Source organism: Hyla sarda, chromosome 6, assembly GCF_029499605.1.
Source record: "Hyla sarda isolate aHylSar1 chromosome 6, aHylSar1.hap1, whole genome shotgun sequence".
NCBI lineage: Eukaryota > Metazoa > Chordata > Amphibia > Anura > Hylidae > Hyla > Hyla sarda.
Window position 1 is genome coordinate 38,568,821 of NC_079194.1, and position 23,550 is coordinate 38,592,370.

Here is a 23,550-nt window from a genome sequence, read left to right on the forward strand (position 1 = left end):
GGGAGTACTCCTATCTGCTTGTATCATCAAAAAATCTGTGATGGCTTTTCTTTGTTCGTATAGTCTGTCCAACATATGGAGGGTGGAATTCCAACGTGTGGCAACGTCACAAATGAGACTACGTTGTGGGATACCGTCCTGATGCTGCAGCTCAAGCAAAGTGTGCTTGGCGGTGTACGAGTGGCTGAAGTGCATGCACAGTTTCCTTGCCATTGTCAGGACGTCTTGCAAATGGGGTGAAGACTTGATGAACTTCTTGACAACCAGATTCAACACGTGTGCCATGCAGGGCGAATGTTTCACACTTCCTTGTCGCAGCGCGGCCACAATGTTCTTCCCATTGTCGGTCACCATGGGTCCCATTTCCAGATTTCGTGGAGTAAGCCATACTCTGATTTCTTCCCTAATGAACTTCAGCAGTTCCTCCCCTGTCTGACTCTGTTCGCCAAGGCAAACCATGTGAAGGACGGCTTGACACCGCTGTGCCCTACACACGTGGTACGATGAAGGGCCACCGCGATTTAGATGTGCAGTGGAGGCCGAGGACACAGGGGAGGAGGAGGCGCACACTGTAAAAGAACCAACTGCTTGGGAGCGAGAGCGTGGAGGAGGAAGCGGCGTGACCTGTCCAAGTTGCTGCTGTGGCTGTGCAGGAACAACATTTACCCAGTGAGCCGTAAAAGACATGTATTGTCCCTGCCCGTAGTTACAGCTCCATACGTCGGCACTGCCGTGACATTTTGAACACACCGACAGGCTCAAGGACTGGCTCACCTTCTCTTGTACAAACTTATGCAGGGCTGGTACTGCCTTCTTCGCAAAGAAATGATGGCTTGGGACTCTCCACCTCGGCTCGGCACAAGCCATCAATTCCCTGAAAGCTGCAGAGTCCACCAGTTGGAAAGGGAGGAACTGCAACACCAGCAAATTGGACAGGAGCACATTCAACTTCTGCGCCGTTGGATGTCTCTTGGACATGGCTTTGCCGATCGCTTGTTGACTACGAGCGGAGGAAGCAGGAGCGCAAGAAGGATGGTTTGACACAATGCTCCCTTCGGCTGAGGTGGTGGAGCCTTGGCTGGATGACGGAGAGAGCGGATGGCCACTGGGTGATGCGGCAGGCTGGACCACTACCTCGGAGCCACGGTTATCCCAGGCCGCTTTATGGTGGCGAATCATGTGTTGACGCAGGGCCGTGGTGCCGAGATTGGGACCCTGGCCACCCTTCACTTTCTGCTCACAGATTTTGCATGTGACGACGCTAAGGTCCTCCGGATTCTTTATGAAGAACAACCACACCGCAGAGTAGCTGATTTTCCCACCCGTAGTTCACACTATTTCACTGCTATTGGCGCCGTCTCCAGGAACCCCTGTTGCACTACCTCCCTGAATGGTAGCTTGCCGCAAAGCAGGTGGTCTCCCCCTGGCACGTTTGGCTCCTGAATTTCCACTAATGCCACCACCACGCTGATTGCCAACTGTGCTACCGCCTTGCTGCCTCATAGACTAAGAGCAAATCTCTTCTCCTGATGATGATGAAGCCCGGCTTCTGCACCCGGCTCCCAACTGCGATCGACTTCATCATCATCAAAAGATATGTGCACGTCACTGATGTCCTCCTCGTGTTCCACAACAGTGTCTGCCTCAGGACCCTGAGCAATTGAAACACCGCCTCCCACGTCACTCTCAGCATTACTATTTGGCCGCCTTGCGGAGCAAGGGACGCATGTCTCCTCACATTTTTGGCTTCCTATTAGATGCTGACTGTCCTCTATTACATCGTCCTCGCTAAATAGTGGAGCTGAACCCAAAGCATGAGATACTTCTTTGGGAGAGGGAACAGCATAGGACAAAGGCAATGGGATTACCGGGCCATGTCAACTGAGGGTTGTGCCTGAGGAACCCACTGACTCTTGACTGGGGTTGTCAGATGTCGCTTGTGATGATGGGGATGAGTGTGCAAACCAATTGACGAGGAGAGATGGGTAGACGACACGACCGCTGGGTGTTAACGGGAACTCAGGCCTATTGCTGCAACTCCTACTGCCACTCGCCCCATGTCTGCCTGACGTATGTAGGCCTCTGCCCCTTCTCTGTGCACGTACTGGCACTTCCCTGCCTGACATATTTTGTGCGTATATGAGGGTATAGAATAGCAGCAGGCGATTACTTACGGCTGTCCTTCCAAAGTATATAGGCACTAGATAGAATAACAGTTACTAAATAGTACACTCCTTTGTTGTATGTATGCCCTTTGCACTGATGAGTGCACTGTTAAGCGTATTTATACGCAGAAAAAAACTTTTTTTGTTGTATATACCAGCCAGTGTATACTAATGTGTGGAATAGCACTGAATTTAGCACCGAGACAGAAATACAGGTACTAAAAATAGTACACTACTTGGTTTTATGTATGCCCTTTGCAATGATAAGCGTATTTGTACGCAGGAAAAACTTTTTTTTTTCTTTATTATTCCGGCAGGTGTATAACGTGTGGTATAACACTTAATTAAGCACAGAGACAGAAAAAAAGGTGGTATATGGTACACTATTTGTTTGAATTTAGGCCCTTTGCAATGATAAGGCCACTGAAAAAGCATATTTTTACGCAGGAAAACCTTTTTTTTTCTTTAATACACCGGCAGGTGTATAACGTGTGGTATAAAACAGAAATACAGGTACTAAATAGTACACTATTTGCTTGTATGTAGGCCCTTTGCAATGATAAGGCCACTGTTAAGCGTATTTGTACTCAGGAAAAACTTTTTTTTTCTTTAATACACCGGCAGGTGTACAATGTGTGGTATAACACTGAATTTAGCACAGAGACAGAGTAACAGGTGAAAAATGGTAAAAAAAAAAAAAAAAGAAATCATAGAAAAAATAAATTGCATTGTTAAAATTTCATGGGGAGGTGCCATTAAAAGTTATCCTTTATTGATATGCATTAAAATACACCAAGAATTGTGTGCATAAATGTTGCCGCCACCTCAAATAATCAAGGGTATGTAGGATACCATCAAACAACTACCACAATTTTGTGGATTTACTCAATACTAAGTATTATTAGCACTTAATGCCTGGGTCAAACCCAAACAACTACCACAATTTTGTGGATTTACTCAATACTAAGTATTATTAGCACTTAATGCCTGGGTCAAACCCAAACAACTACCACAATTTTGTGGATTTACTCAATACTTAGTATTATTAGCACTTAATGCCTGGGACAAACCCAACGCGTTTCTGCCCCAATATAGGGGCGTCCTCAGGAGTATTACCCAGAGAATATCAAAAAGTTGTATTATAGTAAATTGCAAAACAAAGTGGCTTAAATCATATATGAGAGGGGCACCCGATACTTGTGCTCTCACTCTCTAAAGACAAAACAGCAGAACTCCGAGCCCACGGTACCTATAAAGAAAATATATATATAATCAATATATCTCTTATAGACCATGATCCCTTAGATGGTACATATTTCTTCAGGACCCACACTCACTGGTTTTTGCACCTTACTCCTGGTACCTAAGGAAAAACACACATTATGTGCTGCTTTTTACTTTGTCCAAAGTACCTGAAAGAAAACCAGCAAGGTGCCACTACTGGGCTACTTACGGTTCTGCTGTTCACAGGAAGTTCCGGTATAGCGCATACCCGCAGTGGCGGGGAGCGGTCACCGTATGACTGCTCTCAGCGCTCACTGCCGGATACTTCCGGCGTCTTACGTCATATACCGGAAGCCCGGCGCCGCGTCATCCGGGCACGCCCGCTGATGGCGTCACAGCGGGCAGGGCCTAGTTCCAAACACGGTGCGCTATTGGGCCACGGCAAGAGGTAAATATAATAAATGTATTTTGGCCAAAAACCAAGGTGACAGCTACCAGGTAGATACAAAGAGTAACCACACTGTTATCAGTCACTAAGTGAGTGTTTTTTTTATGTAATAAAAGAAAAAACAACAAGGGTATAAAGCTTTGCTAGGCAACGCAGGACGCCAAGGATCGTAGTTGCCTCCCGTGGCATCCTGAAAGTTGCCATCAGCAACACTGTATAAAAAACTGGTGGCACATATGAGCCCATTATTCCATGCTCCCCTTAAGTTCATAAGGAGCAAGGTTGGGTTTGCATATGATGTGCATCCACCTCCCTGGATGTGATTCCAGGGTGGTGGGTGCCATCTGGGGGAGGTCCCTCCCGGGCCCATCAGTGGGCGTTATTCTCTTTTCACCCGTTATTAGACGAGTTCTAATTTTGAGGAACAGTACTACCACGCCATTCGAATCTCGAAGACAGCGTTATCTTTACAACTCCACCCATACAGTGGTCCCAACCTTCTATGCCCTACCCAAAGTCCACAAGGGGGTTACACCCCTTAAGGGACGACCTATTGTAGCGGGCACAGGGGGCCTGGGACAAAATCCTGGTATTTACATCGACAGGATCTTGAGGGAGTTCGTCGTGTCCCTTCCTTCGTACACAAGGGACACGATGGACCTACTCAAGAAAATAGAGGGGATTACAGTAGAGAGCAATACATTATTAACCAGCATCAATGTAGAAGCTCTCTACTCATCCATACCACACTCAGTCGGACTTGGAGCGGTGGAATACTATCTCTCCTTTAGGGGGAACCACCTGAAATCTCATAGTGAATTGGTCCTGGAACTGCTGCGCTTCACCCTTACGCATAACTATTTCCTGTTCAACGGCAAGTATTACCACCAGCTCAGGGGGACTGCAATGGGGAGCCCTAGTGCCCCCAGTTATGCAAATCTCACCCTGGGCTGGTGGGAGGTGACACAGGTCTTTGCCGTTGACAGGGAATGTTATGCAGAACGGGCCCTATTATGGGCCCGTTTTATAGATGACATCTTTATTTTGTGGCAGGGTGATGCGCAGCAGTTGGAATCCTTCATTAGGTCCTTGAATGTAAATACTTTGGGCCTAGCCTTTACATATGAAGTCAACAAAAATGTTCTTCCTTTTTTGGATATTAATATTAACATTGAACGAGATGGTAGCCTTCGCACTACCATCCACCGTAAGAGCACAGCTACAAACAGCCTCCTGAGGTGGGAGAGCTGCCACCCGGGACCCCTCAAAAGGGGTATCCCGCGGGGGCAGTACCTCCGCCTCAGGAGGAACTGCTCTAAGAAACAGGACTTCATCAGGGAGGCGAGAGAATTGAGGAACAGGTTTGCTAACCGAGGCTATCCCCAGCATGTTTTGAAGACAGCATATCAACACGCCAAAAGTGTTCCCAGACACACTATACTTACTCCAAAACCCAAAACAGAAACTGCTGAAACTATGTGGATTGTGGCAACATTCGATAGTTGTGCAGGTGAGATGAAGGAAATAATTACGAAGTATTGGGATATTTTACGTATGGACCCAGATTTCAGAGATGTGATCACAGACACCCCTCAGATCACATATTGTAGGGGCAGAAACATAGGGGACATGGTTACTAGGAGTCATCTATCTGTCCTTCCGGATGAACTTCCAACATGGCTAGATAGGATCCCACGCCTAAGGGGATGTTTCTCTTGTGGGCAATGTAAAGCATGCCCACAAATTCAGAGAATAAAAACCTTTGAAGACTTTGTATCAAAACGGAAGTTCAGCATTAAGGACTTCATTAACTGCAGAACCCGAGGAGTCATATATATATGGCTACCTGCCCCTGTCCCAAAAGGTACATAGGTAAAACCTTTAGGGAATTGAGAAAGAGGGTCTTGGAGCACATGGGGGATATACACCATGATCGAGACACACCTATAGCCCGTCATATGAACCTACACCATGGGGGTAGGGAAACAGAGTTGAGGTTCATGGGGATCGAGAAAATAGACCCACCAGAGAGAGGGGGCGATTGGGATAGATTACTCCTCCAGAAGGAAAGTAGGTGGATCTATGAGTTACATACCTCCCAACCGATGGGCCTTAATGAACAATTAAATTTTGTTTGTTTTCTCTAGAAGACCTATGTCCCCCATATTGCTTCCTTACCCTTCACCAACTCACACCTAACAGTCCTTTAACCATAATGTTTTACACCTGTAGGATATCAAGATAGCTTTTGTACTTTCCAAAACACTATCTGCATAGGATCTGGATTTCTATGTTGAGTATCATCAATGGGCTATAGCTTATATACCCTCCCCGATTGACTCCTCCTCTCCCCCTTGCCCCCACCTCTGCGGTAAGTGAGGAAGTAAGTGGAGATCCTAGTGGATCTAAAAAGTTAGTCTTACCACTAGTAAAGGGTTCAATAGGACAAGTAGGAGGTTCGGGAGCGGGCCCGTCCTTCTTAGGACGGTTAAACCCGCCTAGGAGTAGGGTGATCATCTAGTTAGAATAGGAGAAGTTAGGGTCCCTAGGCCCCTGCTATTATCCTTCCCAGTTTATTACTTTTATAGGGTGGGGGAGAGGAGATAAGAAGATAAATAAAATAAAAATATGAATAACCAATCAATAACCAATTATACAGGTGTTATATATATATATTTTGGTTACTTGTTAACCCTGCCATATATGGTGTGCCTGGGACCAACTTCGTTTCAATGTGCTCCCCCTCATGGGTGGAGTTGTAAAGATAACGCTGTCTTCGAGATTCGAATGGCGTGGTAGTACTGTTCCTCAAAATTAGAACTCGTCTAATAACGGGTTAAAAGAGAATAACGCCCACTGATGGGCCCGGGAGGGACCTCCCCCAGATGGCATCCACCACCCTGGAATCACATCCAGGGAGGTGGATGCACATCATATGCGAACCCACCCTTGCTCCTTATGAACTTAAGGGGAGCATGGAATAATGGGCTCATATGTGCCACCAGTTTTTTATACAGTGTTGCTGATGGCAACTTTCAGGACGCCACGGGTAGCAACTACGATCCAGGGACCCTGTGCCTTCTTATAACACGGGGCACCTGGCACCCTTGGCGTCCTGCGTTGCCTAGCAACGCTGTATACCCTTGTTGTTTTTTCTTTTATTACATAAAAAAAAAACAACACTCACTTAGTGACTGATAACAGTGTGGTTACTCTTTGTATCTACCTGATAGCTGTCACCTTGGTTTTTGGCCGAAATTACATTTATCATATTTACCTCTTGCCGTGGCCCAATATCGCGCCGTGTTTGGAACTAGGACCCGCCCGCTGTGATGCCATCAGCGGGCGTGCCCGGATGACGCGGCGCCGGGCTTCCGGTATATGACGTAAGACGCCGGAAGTATCTGGCAGTGAGCGCTGAGAGCAGTCATACGGAGACCGCTCCCCGCCACTGCGGGTATGCGCTCGCCACTGCGGGTATGCGCTATACCAGAACTTCCTGTGAACAGCAGAACCGTAAGTAGCCCAGTAGTGGCACCTTGCTGGTTTTCTTTCAGGTACTTTGGACAAAGTAAAAAGCAGCACATTATGTGTGTTTTTCCTTAGGTATCAGGAGCAAGGTGCAAAAACCAGTGAGTGTGGGACCTGAAGAAATATGTACCATCTAAGGGATCATGGTCTATAAGAGATATATTGATTATGTATATATTTTCTTTATAGCTACCGTGAGCTCGGAGTTCTGCTGTTTTGTCTTTAGAGAGTGAAAGCACAAGTATCGGGTGCCCCTCTCACATATGATTTAAGCCACTTTGTTTTGCAATTTACTATAATACAACTTTTTGATATTCTCTGGGTAATATTCCTGAGGACACCCATATATTGGGGCAGAAACGCGTTGGGTTTGTCCCAGGCATTAAGTGCTAATAATACTAAGTATTGAGTAAATCCACAAAATTGTGGTAGTTGTTTGGGTTTCATCCAGGCATTAAGTGCTAATAATACTTAGTATTGAGTAAATCCACAAAATTGTGGTAGTTGTTTGGGTTTCATCCAGGCATTAAGTGCTAATAATACTTAGTATTGAGTAAATCCACAAAATTGTGGTAGTTGTTTGATGGTATCCTACATACCCTTGATTATTTGAGGTGGCGGCAACATTTATGCACATAATTCTTGGTGTATTTTAATGCATATCAATAAAGGATAACTTTTAATGGCACCCCCCCCCCATGAAATTTTAACAATATAATTTGTTATTTTTTCTATGATTTCTTTTATAGCCGGGAGGCAATTGCTCGGTGCAGGCATACTATTAATGCATAATTATTATATGAAAAATGGTAAAAAGGCACTAAAGTCCACACTAATATGACTTATTTCTGAACAGCAGCAGGACCCAACAGGGCAGCACCGCAAAAAAAAAAAAATCCAGGGATTAAACCCTAAATTGCACTCTGTCACACAATTCTGAGCAGCAGAAGATTTGTGGAGCAAATAAAAATAAACTCAATTGGGCTGAACAATGAGGAGATAAGATGGTTGATAAAGTTCAGGCAGCTTGGAGATCTGTATGAGGCAGCTGACAGCTATCTGCCCCTCTCTGCTGCAATGCTCAATAACGTGAATAGGAGGTTTAGCTATCAATGATCCTTCTCAGAGAAACAGCACAGCACTCTGCACTCCTGCCTTTCCCTAATGCTGATGTGACCAGCAGTTGCAGTGTAACGCTGTGGTATGAGCTATTCACACACACGCAGTCCCGTCCTCTCCATCTGAGTGCATAGATGAAATGAAGAGAGGCAAGATGGCCGCCGATTATATAGGGGCTGTGACATCACAGGGGTCAGTGAACACTGATAGGCTGCATCTCACATGTGGTTTGGGGTCAGCCCGCCTACCTTCATTCCCGCCGCTGTTTCCCACCCTCCCATAATCCCCTGCCCCATGTACTCACATGTGGATCCGCCATCTTAGCTCTACAATAGCCTTTAACGCTGTAAAATGGAGTTTAATGAAGCGATTCGTGCAATAGAATGGCGGTGATATTCGTATTTGTTGCAAATCGAATTTTTCATGAAATTCGTAACGAATTCGGGTTCGTCAAGTTCAATTCGCTCATCTCTAGTTATAAGTTATACACGCTGGTAGTTGGTTGCTGCACACACGTTTTGGGTGATTCATACTGTACACACGCTAGTGGTTGGGACTGTAGTAGTCGTTATACAGGCCATGTGCTAGTAGTTGTGGTTTGCTATTGTAGTTGTCATTCTATACCTACGCTAGAACTTGGTTACTCCACATATGCTTGTAACATCATACTGGACATACATTATTGGTTGTTTCGCTGTTATACGGTACTCACGCTGGTAGTTGATTTCTGCACACACGTTTCGTGCCATTTATACGGTATACATACTAGAGGTTGTGTCTGTAGTAGTCATACAGTACATGTGCTAGTAGTTGTTATAAGGTACTCACTTGTAGTTGTCATACGGTACACTTGCTGGCATAAATTACACGGTATGTAGGTTAGTGGTTGTTACTATAGTAGTTGGTAAATGAACATTCAGCTGTACCATTTACGTTAGCACTTACACTGTACACTCGCTGATAGTTCTAAGGTACACACGCTCATATCATTAGTATGGCAGATTTGCTTAGGGTTATACTGCCCATCATGCTTGTGCAAGTTATACTGTACATACGTTTGTGCCATTGACACGGAACATGCGATCATAGCTGTAACCTCATTAAGCTTTACTACACATATGCTCACAACCATACTGTTTACAAGCTTATGGTGTGATACTGTGCATACTATACATACGTTTGTAGTTTTCGTAACCACATAGCTTTCCCTCCAGTCATGCTTCACAGGCTCGCAGCATTATTCGGTACATGCATTAGGCCAGCATCGATGTGATACAATGGTCATAGGTTATCTAGACATTTTGTTTACAGTTACTGGGTGCATATGGGCGTAACATTCATGGAAAAACATGGTACACATGATTACATTTACACGGTACATTTGATCACAGCCTCAAGTCTCTGCTCGTATCGTTTTACGATATTTTGCTCATGTCACTCACACGTTTTTTATGCTTTTAGGTGCTCAGGCCATGTCTGCATACGGTACATACGTCACAGTTCTCACTGTTATCATTCCGTACATAACTGCATTGCATTCTGGCAGTCTCATTCATTACGAAGATTGGATCAGCACACCACTTATACTTAGTTGACCTTGCATGACACAGTTCATATCTCGGGCATACGCTACTTTGCTGTCAAACTCGGTTTTCGTTTCCACAGCTGATTCACTCCAGTTACTCCAGTAGTTGGGCCATTTCTTAGTTACAAGTCAGAACTACGCTTACATATCAGCACTTCTATCTTGACATGTCACATTCAGCCTCCACGTTTTAATCTTTTACCCAAAGGGCACGCACTACGGTTATGGTTGCAGGCACGCCTTTGCAAATTACTTCATGATACATAGAGGTTGTTTTCCCAACATTCCGGCTACGTTTCAGGGGATTACAACAATTGTTGTTACTGACATGTCTCCGGAGCTACATCGTCATGACACATAGGCGGTTGTTTACCCTTTGTACCTGCCATGTCTGAATGGGAATGCACTACATAGTCATTCGTCACTGCCACGTCTGCAACAACCCCACAACACTTAAGTGGTTGCATACCCAGTATACCTGCCTCATCTGCAGGGGATGCATTTCATCATTATTCTCACTAAGACGTCTTTGGAACAACAATATAATGACACAGAGGTGGTTTACCGGTTATGCCTGCCACGTCGGCAGGGGCAATTTTCACACAGGTTACCATCACTGGCACAGCTTCAGAGCAACAACTTACGACACATATGTAGTTATTCTGCCACAGCTGATTATTGTTACAGACACGTTCTTCTGAGCAATAACATTTGATTCTTAGGTGGTTGATACCCGTTATGCCTGCCACGTCTGCAGGTGAGGCACCACACAGGTTGTTACTGACACGTTTTCAGAGCAATAACATTCTGACACATAGGTGGTTGTTTACCTGTTATGCCTGTCACGTCTGCAGGGGGGGGGCACTACACAGGTTGTTACTGACACGTCTTCAGAGCAATAACATTCCAACGCATAGGTGGTTGTTTACCCGTTTTCCTGCCACGTCTGCAGGGGGAGGCACCACACAGGTTGTTGTTACTGACACGTTTTCAGAGCAACAACATTTCGGCACATAGGTGGTTGTTTACCCGTTATGCCTGCCACGTCTGCAGGAGGAGACATCACATAGGCAATTGTTACTGACACGTCTTCAGAGCAAAACATTTCGACATAGGTGGTTGTTTACCCATTATGCCTGTCACGTCTGCAGGGGGGGCACCACACAGGTTTCTGTTACTGACCCGTCTTCAGAGCAATAACATTTCAACATAGCTGCCTTTTACTCTTCATGCCTGCCACGTCTGCAGGGTAAGCCTCATGCAGGTCTACATTACTGACACAGTTTCAAAGCAATAGCCACGGCATAGGTGGTGGGATATCCCAGGTGCCTACCAGATTGGCAAGAGGTGGCAGCACAGGTTCTGGTCACCTGACACTTTTCAGAATAAGAGCAATTCATCACGTACATGGGGTCACCTTTTACGACAATACATCTGCCGGGGGACGTACCACGCAGGTATGTCACCGACACGATTCCACAGCTAGAGTCCGTCACACTATTAGCGCATGCTTTATCAACATTACAATATGCACAATGGTCCAGCTTGAGGGCACAATGGCTCAGGCATGGAGCAGCAGTGTCTGCAGGTACATTGGGTAGGCAAATTACAAACATGATGGCAATAAAAGGGTGGGTCACTCGCAGTGGGTCACCACTCCTAAAACTGGTGGAGTTAGGAATGGGGCATTGGGTTGGCTTAGTTTTCAAGTAAGGTGTTCGGATATTGCTTGATCTACAGGCAATAATGCTGTCACCGCCAAGGCCAGTCGAATGGTGATGGTTGTGCCTATCTTGCTAACAGTTTCTATTTTTGCCACTCATTAGCGGGACCATGATGGGATTCATTAGGCCTGACAGGTCAGTGTTTCATTCTCACACTGATATTAGGCAGCATGCACATGCAGATATCGGCTTGGGTTAGCCTGACCCTGCTCAAGGGCCAACTCTGGTTTCGGTTAAGAGTGGGCATGACCACCACAACTCTTCAGTTTCCAGGCATCGATTTCTAGGCCAGTCAGTTAGCTTTCACCTAACTCCTGTCTTAATGTCAGAGCTATATCTTGGGTTTGTGCTAAGGTAGGGGCATCGGTTTATGATTACAACATTTAATTCCTTACCAGGTTGACTTTTGCCCTCTTAAGGTGTGGCCTCCGTCGCGGTCATTGGCCACAATTCAGACCGATGTGTTAAGTAGAAATGTGTTATACAAAAGGTAAGTATACATCATTATCACGAGCACGAATGTGTAGCCCCGATCACAAGTGTGAAGCCTAATTAGGCTGTATTTGTGAGATGGGCGGTAACATTTCCACCCCCCTGCATGTCAAGGCGGCACATAAGGGGTTGTGGGCGGGGGCAGGGGTATATAATGCCCCTGCCTCCTATCGTGGGGCGTTTGTGACATTTTGCGGACCCCTCCCAAACCCTCCCTTTCTTTTTCTTCTTTTCATTTCTTAATTTCATCCATTACAGGGCATGCCCTCTTAAGGCGTGGTCCCCGTCGCGGTCATTTTGCACAATTCAGACCGATATGTTAAGTAGAAATGTGTTATACAACAGGCAAGTATACATCATTGTTATCACGAGCACGAATGTATAGCCCCGATCACAATTATTGGTAATGTGGCGGCCACTGGGTGTTAGTAAGGCTAAGTCTCCACTTGGTTTTTTGCACTGCGTTTTTAGGGATTAAAAAAACGCCTGAAAAATCGCCAGTGCAAGTGACGTCATCATGCATTTTTTCTTGCATTTTTTCTGGTGTTTTTGCCGGCGTTTTTTTCGTTTGTGCGGAAATTGCACCTTGGTGTTTTTTTTTTTTGGTACCCAAAAATTCTGGGGTACCAAAAGGGGTACCAAAAAAAAAAGGATGTAGCAGTGATGGAAATTTTTTTATTAAACGCAATGTATATATTTTATAACCCAATTTTTATTATTTTTTACTAAAGTGTGTGGTTCACTTTTTTTTAAATAAATTTTTACATTTTTTTATGTAGTACTACTACTCCCAGCATGGAACTGACTGTTCCATGCTGGGAGTGATAGTACCTGTACTATAGACATATATCGTCCATAATATAGCAGAGAAGCGAGCGGGTCTATACAGCGCTCGCCTCTCTGCACTATACGCCAGCCACTGATGTCAACAGAAATTCATATTTCCCATCAAGAGCTGTGATTGGCCGGATGGTTGCAGCCAATCACAGCTCTGAGGAAAAGATTAATGAATGAGTGGCCGGCCTAGAGTATAGTGCAGAGCAGGAATGTGAGAGATGCATACAGTCGCTCCATCTCTGCTATAGACAGGACGATCACAGAGGGTGTCAGTAGTGACATCCACTGCGATGTGTCCTTAAGCAGGCACTACTACTCCCAACATGAGCACACTTTGCTCCATGCTGGGAGCTGTAGTACCTGTATTAATAGACAGATCACAGCAAGTGTAACTTCTGACACCCGCTGCGATCTGTCTATTAATGCAGGTACTACAGCTCCCAGCATGAGGCAGAGTGTACTCCATGCTGGGAGTAGTATTACCTGCAGTTATGGAAAGATCACAGCGGGTATCACTTTTGCCAGCCGCTGTGATCCTCCTGTATAATGTATAGAAGCGGCCGCTCTCCTATGGTCCCCTGCACGGCCGTATATATACACATATTCCTATTTCTCACAGAGAGCTGGGATTGGCTGGAACCATCTGGCCAATCACAGCTCTGTGGGAAATATGAATAAGTGTAAATATACGTCAGTGCAGGGGACCATAGAAGAGCGGCTGGCCGCATCTATACATTATAAAGAAAGATCGCAGCGGGCGATCTGTCTATTAGTACAGGTAGTACTACTCCCATCATGGAACAGTGTGTTCCATGCTGGGAGTAGTAGTACTAACTAAAAAATTTTTTAAAAATAAAGCAAATAAGTGAAACACACACACACACACAATACATTTTTGTAATTGTCGGCTACATTTGTATTTCCCCGCACACATAAATTGATCCCTGTTTAAAAAGTAATAGTTTTTTCTTCAATATACATTTCGTTAGATACAATTTTTTCCTTCACTACTGTATATTTTTGCAAAAAAAATTTTTTAATGGTACCCTACGAAATTTATTAAAAACAGCTATCTACATAATTTTTTTTGATCGCTAAAGCAAAAACGCCAAAGTTAAAATCCACATAGCGTTTTTCTTTGCGTTTTCTCACTCACATAGACTTCTATTGGAGCAAAACACCAAGATTTTGACAAAAAACTACAGCGTTTTTTTTCAAAACGCCAAAGAGCGGAAAAAAACGCTGAAAAAGTGAAAGAACGCCAAAAGGATTTAAAAAAACGACAAAGTTAAAAAACGCAAAGTGGAATTCGAAATTTGCGATTTCTCATTGACTTACAGCTAACATCTGGCCGCAGCGTTTTATGACTAAAAAAATGCCATGCGGCAGAATTGGCGTTTTTCTTTGCGTTTTGCAAATAAAAAAAAAACAAGTGGAGACTTAGCCTAAGAGTACCTGATCAATAACGAAAGGATGGAAAAGCTCAACAACAAAAATAGTACGAGGTTAACTGGGTACACCTGAACCCACAGGTGTGGAGAAAAAGTATAAATAGTAACAAAGTCTCAGTCCTCAAATACTCCAACCAAGAAAATGGATGTACAATGGATATTAGGTGAAAATTGTATTTAATTTGTAATAACACTTATAAAAGAATCACCTATAAGCATTCAAATATCAAGTGAAAAAAATCAATAAAAATATGTCATGTACACTAAAGGATAAAATGACCCAAACATGAATAAACCCTATTAGTATAAAAACGGATGCTGCAATGCAAAAGTATACTGGAGAGTAATAGGTTAAATTGGATAGCCAGTCAAATAACATTAAAGTCTGGGGTAGTCTATCACAAAGAAAAAATCATCTCATAGGTTAGGTTTCCACTTGTTTTTTTTTTTTTTTTTTCTGGCAGTTTTTGAGCCAAATTCAGAAGTGGATCCAGAAGGGAGGAGAAGTGTAAGTCCTTCCTATATATTTCCTATTTCTTTTGAATACATTTCTGGCTTTGGCTCAAAAACTGCAGTGGGAGCTATCCCAAAACTGCCAGAAAAAAAAACCAAGTGGAAACCTAGCCTCGCACTTTTTTTTTTTTTGTACATAAATGCAATAAAAACGCCCATTCTGCCGTATGGCGTTTTTTTTTTTTTTGCGAAAACACGCTACGGCCATATGTTAGCTACAAGTCAATAGGGAACTGCAAAATGCCAAATCCACTTAGCCACATGGGAAGGATGGCATGAGGCAGCATGAAGAATCGAGTTGACCGCACTCAGTTTGCGGAATAAACGGGTAACAATCTTTCCCGTTTCAGAGCACCCATGTGATCTTAGATCCAAGAAAGGGACCTTCACAGCTTTCAAAGTAACCGTGAAGCGCAAATTTCCCTCATTGGCATTAAGATACTGGGAGAAGGCTTTAATGGCCGATACATCGGATCCACAAAATAAACAGGAGATCATCAATGTAGCAGCCATACCATCGGATCTGGGGTTCGAATGGATTATGGGGAGAAAAGAGAGTCCCACTCTCCAACCAACACATATAGATGTCGGCGAGAGGGGGGGAGAACTTCACTCCCATAGGGGCTCCGGTGGTCTGAAGGAAGAAATCGCGGTGAAACATAAAAAAATTGTGCATGAGTAAAAATTCCACCACCTCGACGATGAATTCCTGCATATCCCCGGAGTACCCAGAATATGTGTGCAAAAACCAGACAAGGGCGGTCATGGCTAGATTATGTTTTATTACTGAGTATAAGGATATAACATCAGCAGTGACCCAAACCCAGTCAGGTTGCCACACCACATCTTCAAACACAGAGAGAAGGTAGCCTGTATCCTTAATGTGAAAAGAAAAGGAAAAAAAGAGGCGCGCTCCTAGTGTGATACCGTCGGTGTATAGCGGGCACGTGTGGGTTAATGCACCTTACCGTAGTGGGTTGTGCTGCGGGCACAACACCTTTGTCTGCCTTTAGAATCGCATGGGGCCGTTGATATCCCGAGTCGGAGATCCCAGCGTTTGGCGGTGTTAGGTAGGTGGCTGCCTCTGCATCCTTAACCGTGACTGGCAGGTCCGGTTAGACGTGTAGAAATTGGGAGAAAAAAATTGGGATGAGATACGGAGCCTCCTCAGTGTGGTTGGTATGGTGGTTCAGAAATAAAGATTATAAAAACTGCCTAGTTAAAAAAAGGCTGTTTTTATTTAGGGTGCAACTTAAAAGTTTTGAACCCGAACCGGGTTCTTCGTCAGGAAATAAGATCACAAACATAAAAGGCGCCAGTTTTAAATACAAAGAACAGCTGAGTTTTTATATAACAGTGAAAAAAGATAAAACTAAGATAAAATTAATGATGTTGATATGTTGTGCAATAGAACATGTACATGGGAGAGTTTTACTTGATTCTTTGTTGTTTGACATAACGCTGCAGCATTTCAATATTATATCACGTGCTTGGGAATCCGTCTCTTGCTTCGGAGGTCCGGGTTTAACGTATGGGCATAATTTTAGACATGTATATCAATAGACTTGCAGCTACTGCATAGGTATAGTATATTAATGTATTTCCTTAGCAGTGCTGAAGTTTATTTTATTTGCAGCACTGGAGATCCTTAGTGTGTGGCCCGCATGCTTAGATAATGTAGGTCCGATTATATCCGACGGGGGGCAGATAATATTGGTTCCGGTATTCCCAGTTTAAGCGGACATTATCCATATCTGGTGTGGATTTGTTTGTGATGTAGGGAGCGCATAGATAATATTGTATCCATTGAGGGCAAATAGATCGGTAACATTGTGGACAGCGCAGGCGAGTATTTTCTGCATCTGGTGGGAATGTTGCTCGGGAGTTACATTAGCAAGATACAATGTTTTAGAAGTGTTTTGGATGTATAAGCTACAAACTATCTCCCCTCGTGGTCTTAATGAAATTGTTGAAACCATAATCTAATTACAAGATTATCTTCCATCCTTCACTCCCCCATCCCCATGAAAGATGAGTAATCTAGGCCTCCAGCGCTGTCTAATCCTCATCCAACCCTGGAAGGACCGGACCAGTAATAGAGCATGCAGACCAATGCTTCACACCAAATTATATATGTAATAGGGGCACCCTCAGATGGAGAAGAAAACCGTATATCTTGCTAACGTAACTCCCAAGCAACATTCCCAAAAGATGCAGAAAATACTCTCCTGCGCTGTCCACAATATTACCAATCTATTTGCCCTCAATGGATACAATATTATCTATGCGCTCCAAACATCACAAACAAATCCACACCAGATATGGATAATGTCCGCTTACACTGGGAATACCGGAACCGATATTATCTGCCCCCCGTCGGATATAATCGGACCTACATTATCTAAGCATGCGCGACATGCGGGCCACACACTAAGGATCTCCAGTGCTGCAAATAAAATAAACTCCAGTGCTGCTAAGGAAATACATTAATATACTATACCTATGCAGTAGCTGCAAGTCTATTGATATACATGTCTAAAATGATGCCCATACGTTAAACCCGGACCTCCGAAGCAAGAGACGGATTCCTGAGCACGTGATATAATACTGAAATACTGCAGCGTCATTTCAAACAACAAAGAATCAAGTAAAACTCTCCCATGTATATGTTCTATTGCACAACATATCAACATCATTAATTTTATCTTAGTTTTATTTTTTTTTACTGTTATATAGAAAAATTTTTTGTCTATCCTTCAGCTGACCGTGACCCGCTGACCCGGTAGCACTCAGCTGTTCTTTGTATTTACAACTGGCGCCTTTTATGTTTGTGATCTTATTGCCTGACAAAGAACCCGGTTCGGGTTCGAAACTTTTAAGTTGCACCCTAAATAAAAACAGCCTTTTTTTTAACTATGCAGTTTTTATAATCTTTATTTCCGAATCACCATACCAACCACACTGAGGAGGCACCGTATCTCATCCCAATTTTTTCTCCCAATTTCTACTGTATCCTTAATGTAGCCTGGCATCTCCCCAATCAATAGTTGCAACATGGAATCTACCCATGCACAGAGACATTCGTTGAGGGAGGAGATGGATGGAGCGCATTGGGGGTGGGACTGGGGGGGGGGGCACTACCTTGTGGACTTTTGGAAGGGAGCAGAAGATGGGGGTCACAGGATATTGAACAAGAATATATTCGGCTTCTTTCACCGTAAAATTACCCCCATCAACTCCAAAGTCCAAAAGGCTTTTAAGGTGTTTATTGAATATAGGGGTGGGGTCACTTGACGAGGGTCTGTATGTAGTAGAATCACCAAGCATATCCATATTCAACTTCGACTTGCTGAGATTTTGTAAGGCAGAGCGTTCTTCCTGGTTTAGGTTTTGACGTATATCCCTTTAGGCAGCATTTTTTCTCGATAAATTTAGCAGTTCGTACTAGACCAACTCCTGGAACTGGTCTAAGATCGTGGTTCTGGAATTGACAGGGTGGAACTCAGGATTGCTCGTGCCAAAGGAGGGATAATTCCCCTCAGGGATAGTTTCCAATCCCAACTCTTGTAAGTTAGATAACACAATTAAATCCTCAAACATAAGGGAAGTACCCCTTCACTGGGACTCTATGCCACCATCCCCTCCCCATCTGTGTCCAGACTCTTCCCCTAATGAAAGTCCCACTGACTAATAACATCATTGTTGTTATGCCGAGCACTCCGGGTCCCTGCTCCTCCCCGGAGCGCTCGCGGCGTACTTCTCTCTGCAGCGCCCCGGTCAGACCCGCTGACCGGGAGCGCTGCACTTACATTGCCGGCGGGGATGCGATTCGCATAGCGGGACGCGCCCGCTCGCGAATCGCATCCCAAGTCACTCACCTGTCCCGGTCCCCGGCTGTCACGTCCTGGCGCGCGCGGCTCCGCTCCTTAGGGCGTGCGCGCCAGCTCTCTAAGATTTAAAAGGCCAGTGCACCAGTGATTGGTGCCTGGCCCAATCAGAATAATTAGCTTCCACCTGCTCCCTGTCCATATAACCTCACTTCCCCTGCACTCCCTTGCCGGATCTTGTTGCCTTGTGCCAGTGAAAGCGTTTAGTGTTGTCCAAAGCCTGTGTTCCAGATCTCCTGCTATCCTTATTGACTACGAACCTTGCCGCCTGCCCCGACCTTCTGCTACATCTGACCTTGCCTCTGCCTAGTCCTTCTGTCCCACGCCTTCTCAGCAGTCAGCGAGGTTGAGCCATTGCCGGTGGATACGACCTGGTTGCTACCGCCGCAGCAAGACCATCCCGCTTTGCGGCGGGCTCTGGTGAAAACCAGTAGCAAGCCTAGAACCGGTCCACCGACACGGTCCACGCCAATCCCTCGCTGACACAGAGGATCCACATCCAGCCTGCCGAATCGTAACAATTGTCCGATTCATGTTCACTAACGGCAGCAGAAATATGTTTACGGACAGTGATATTGGGCGGATATTTTTCATTTTCATGGACCACTGTTCCAAAAATCAGTGGGGCTTAAATGCTCACTGCACCCCTTGTTACATTACGTGAGGGGTGCAGTTTCCAAAATGGGGTCACATGTGGGGGGGGGGGGGGGTTCATTGTTCTGGCACTATGGGGGCCTCAATTCTGGACACATTTTCTTTTCAAAATCCCAATGTCGCTCCTTCTCTTCTGAGCATTGTAGTGCACCCGCAGAGCACTTTACATCCACATATGGGGTATTTTCTTACTCAGAAGAAATGGGGTTACAAATTTTTGGGGACTTTTTTCCTATTTTCCCTTGTGAAAATGAAAAATTTAGGGTAACACCAGCATTTTAATGAAACATTTGTTTTTCTTCATTTTCCCATCCAACTTTAATGAAAATTTGTCAAACACCTGTGGGGTGTTAAGGCTCACTATACCTGTTGTTACGTTCCGTGAGGGGTGTAGTTTCCAAAATGGGGTCACATGTGGGTGTTTATTTTGTGTTTATATCAGAACTGCTGTAAAATCAGCCACCCCTATGCAAATCACCAATTTAGGCCTCAAATGTACATAGTGCACTCTCACTCCTGAGCCTTGTTGTGCGTCCGCAGAGCATTTTACGCCCACATATGGGGTAGTTCCGTACACACGAGAGATTGCGTTACAAATTTTGGGGGTGTTTTTTTGCTTTTACCGCTTGTGAAAATAAAACGTATGGGGCAACACCAGCATGTTAGTGTAAAAATTTACATTTTTTAAACTAACAGGCTGGTGTAGCCCCCAACTTATTGTAAACCTCCCCGTATGAATGTACCCTGTACGTTCACATGGGGGGGCAAACCTCCTGCTGTTTCAAAACTACAACTCCCAGCATGCACTGACAAACCATGCATGCTGGGAGTTGTACAGCTTGAGGCACACTGGTTGGAAAACCTTAAGTTAGGTTCTGTTACTTAACTCAGTATTTTCCAACCAGTGTGCCTCCAGCTGTTGCAAAACTACAACTCTCAGTATGTACTGATCGCCGCAGGGCATTCTGGGAGATGAAGTTATGCAACAGCTGGAGGTACATAACTACAACTCCCAGCATGCCGAGACAGCTGTTTGCTGTTTGGGTATGCTGGGATTTGCAGTTTTGCAACATCTGGAGGGCTACAGTTTAGAGACCACTGCACAGTGATCTCCAAAATGTGGCTCTCCAGACGTTGCAAAACTACAATTCCCAGCATGCCCTGACAGCAAACTGCTGTGTGGGCATGCTCGGAGTTGTAGTTTTGAAAGATCTAGAGGGCCACAATTTAGAGATCACTGCAAAGTGATCTCCAAACTTTAGCCCTCCAGCTGTTGCATAACTACAAATTCCAGCATGCCCACACAGCAAACAGCTGTCTGGGTATGCTGGGAGTGGTAGTTTTGCGACATCTGGAGGGCTACAGTTTAGAGACCAATGTATTGTGGTCTCAGACTGTAGCCCTCCAGATGTTGCTAGGCAACTCACCAGCTTCCATAGGATCCAGGGAGCCAGCCACACGGCATTGCCGCCCACCGATCACCGTTGCCCGAAGCCTCCGGATGGTAAGTGGATCATCTGCCGCCAGTCCCCGTCGGTTTCCCTGTTCTGCCCCCCCCCCTATTGTGGGTGGGCAGGATGGGGAAACTGAAAGTTAACCCCCCGATCTGCTATTGGTCATCGCTCTCAAGTGCCCCCCCCCCCCAAATAATACTGCTTTATGCAATTTAATATATAAATATATATATATATATATATATATATATATATATATATATATATATATATATATATATATAGGGGAGGGGGAGGGGGAGAGGGGGAGAGAGAGAGAGAGAGAGAGAGAGAGAGAGAGAGAGAGAGAGAGAGAGAGAGAGAGAGAGAGAGAGAGAGAGAGATATGTTTTATACACTAGCTTTATCACCACATGTATATACATTTTTGATTATGGTATAAGTTTACCCCTTCGACTTCCCATGTCCCTCTGAGTCTCATTATCCTTGTATTCTTTATTTCACGTTGGTAGAAATACCACACTACATGCACATACTTCAAGCACCTATTAACAGAGCACCTGGCACTGCTCCCGGGACCTGTGTGTGATGTGTACTGCGGTCACTAGGTAGTGTGATTGCACTTCATGTGGACATGCGGTGGTGCTCACGCTTGAGAAGTTCTATATAACATGCATCCAATAAAGACAGAAAAAGAACCGGTTCACTCATCAGTCCTGTTGCTGTGTGCTTTATTAGGTAGGGTAGTTACATAGGCAATAAACAGTCAGATGGAAACGGCAGGACAAGAGGAGTTGCGGAGCCCCGTCCGAAGCGCTTCGGACGGGGCTCCGCAACTCCTCTTGTCCTGCCGTTTCCATCTGACTGTTTATTGCCTATGTAACTACCCTACCTAATAAAGCGCACAGCAAGAGGACTGGTGAGTGAACCGGTTCTTTTTCTGTCTTTATTGGATTCACATACTTCAAGCATTCTGAATATGTTTATTATGTCTCTTTATTTTCAGTTGGTCTCAACCCTATGCGAAAAAATGATTCAAGTACTTTGTTACAGCTTTTAATATTGTATCTTTTTTATGTGTGTCTACATATTTTTCTATGGCATATATATATTTTATGGTTTGAAGCTACAATATTGTATACCAATTGTGGAATCTTTTTATTATACACTTAACTGGTGGGGGAGTTAACTGGTGGGGGATAGTGATTAGCGGCATTGGCCATATTTGAATTCTCGATATTTCACGAATATATAAAGAGGAATATTCGTCCTATATTCGTGAATTTAGCATATTCGTTATATTCACATATGCAAATATTCGCATATGCGAATATTCGCTTATGTGAATATTTGCATATTTGTGTATTCGAGGAAGAAAACAGTGCGGGGGTCGGCAACTTTACTATTGGTTGCTAGAGATGTTGTTGATAACCTCTGAAAAGTGTATTTGCATCATTCTAATTGGCCCATAAGTGAAAAGAAGGAATATGTGAATATTCACATATGCGAATATGCAGAAAAACAAATATTTGCAATTTCGAATATATATATCGAATATATCCGCGAATTAGCAAATTTGCAATATTTGTGATAAAAATTCTAAATGCGAATATTCGCGCCCAACACTAGTGGGGGAGTGTCTTTTCCCAGGTGTGGCAGGAAAGTGTTGCACCTGTTTATGGGAACACCTCCCCTATATAGGTATACCAAACCTGTGACTACGATCGAAATATGTCACTGCTGTCCTGTTCCTTGTGTGTTGCTGCACTGAATAAACTCCCTGCATTCGAGCTGCTGCGCTGGACATCTTCTTTCTCTAGTGATTCTAATAACGATGCCTGTAATCTGCATGTCATACTGAATAACAGGATTATTTCACTACCCCAGCACAGTACCTATGTGTGTTACAGCAAGGCAAAGTGTTCTACACCCCTATGAGGCTCCCTGTAGGCCAGAAATAGTCGTTTTTGATTCTAATGACTATAATTAGTAAAAAGGATGTCTCACCGTTCTCCACCTGTGGAGCTGCACATCCGATCATGGCAGATATGAGCAGAAGTAAGAATCCTGATGCAGACATTCTGAGATCTCCAGAACAGAGCAGAGATTTCTCCAGATTGTTTGCTTCTCTCTGCAGAACCGAATGCTTCCACTATGGAGGTATAATGGGGAATATATCTCCAAGCAAATATCACGGCCCCTTACTGGAAATGTTAAAAGTTGAAGCCATCCAGTAATTGATGTTGCAAGAGTAGAAAAGTAAATAGGTTATCTAATTTGTTCAAATAATCTTATCAGTCTGAACATGTTTATTTTTAAAGCAAATGTCATGTTTCTTTGTTCTGTATAGGATTGCACACTAACAAAAACAAAACCAAGGCTCAAAGAGGTACAAAGTTTGCCAAACAAAGATATAACAGGCAGTGAAATAATATACATTTCCTGTTCCTTGTACAGTATAAGTATA

At 44.3% G+C, this 23,550-nt stretch overlaps 1 protein-coding gene across 1 annotated transcript in view; it reads right to left on the reverse strand.

Moving 5' to 3' along the window:
- The window catches only part of LOC130275494 (coagulation factor XIII B chain-like), a 429,154-nt gene extending 405,955 nt beyond the window's left edge, over window positions 1–23,199 (reverse strand). Inside the window, exon 1 of the mRNA XM_056523540.1 lies at window positions 23,091–23,199. Coding sequence (XP_056379515.1) covers window positions 23,091–23,163 — 73 coding nt within the window. The 5' untranslated portion in view covers window positions 23,164–23,199. The remainder of the gene's footprint in view (window positions 1–23,090) is intronic.
- Window positions 23,200–23,550: the final 351 nt, after the last annotated feature.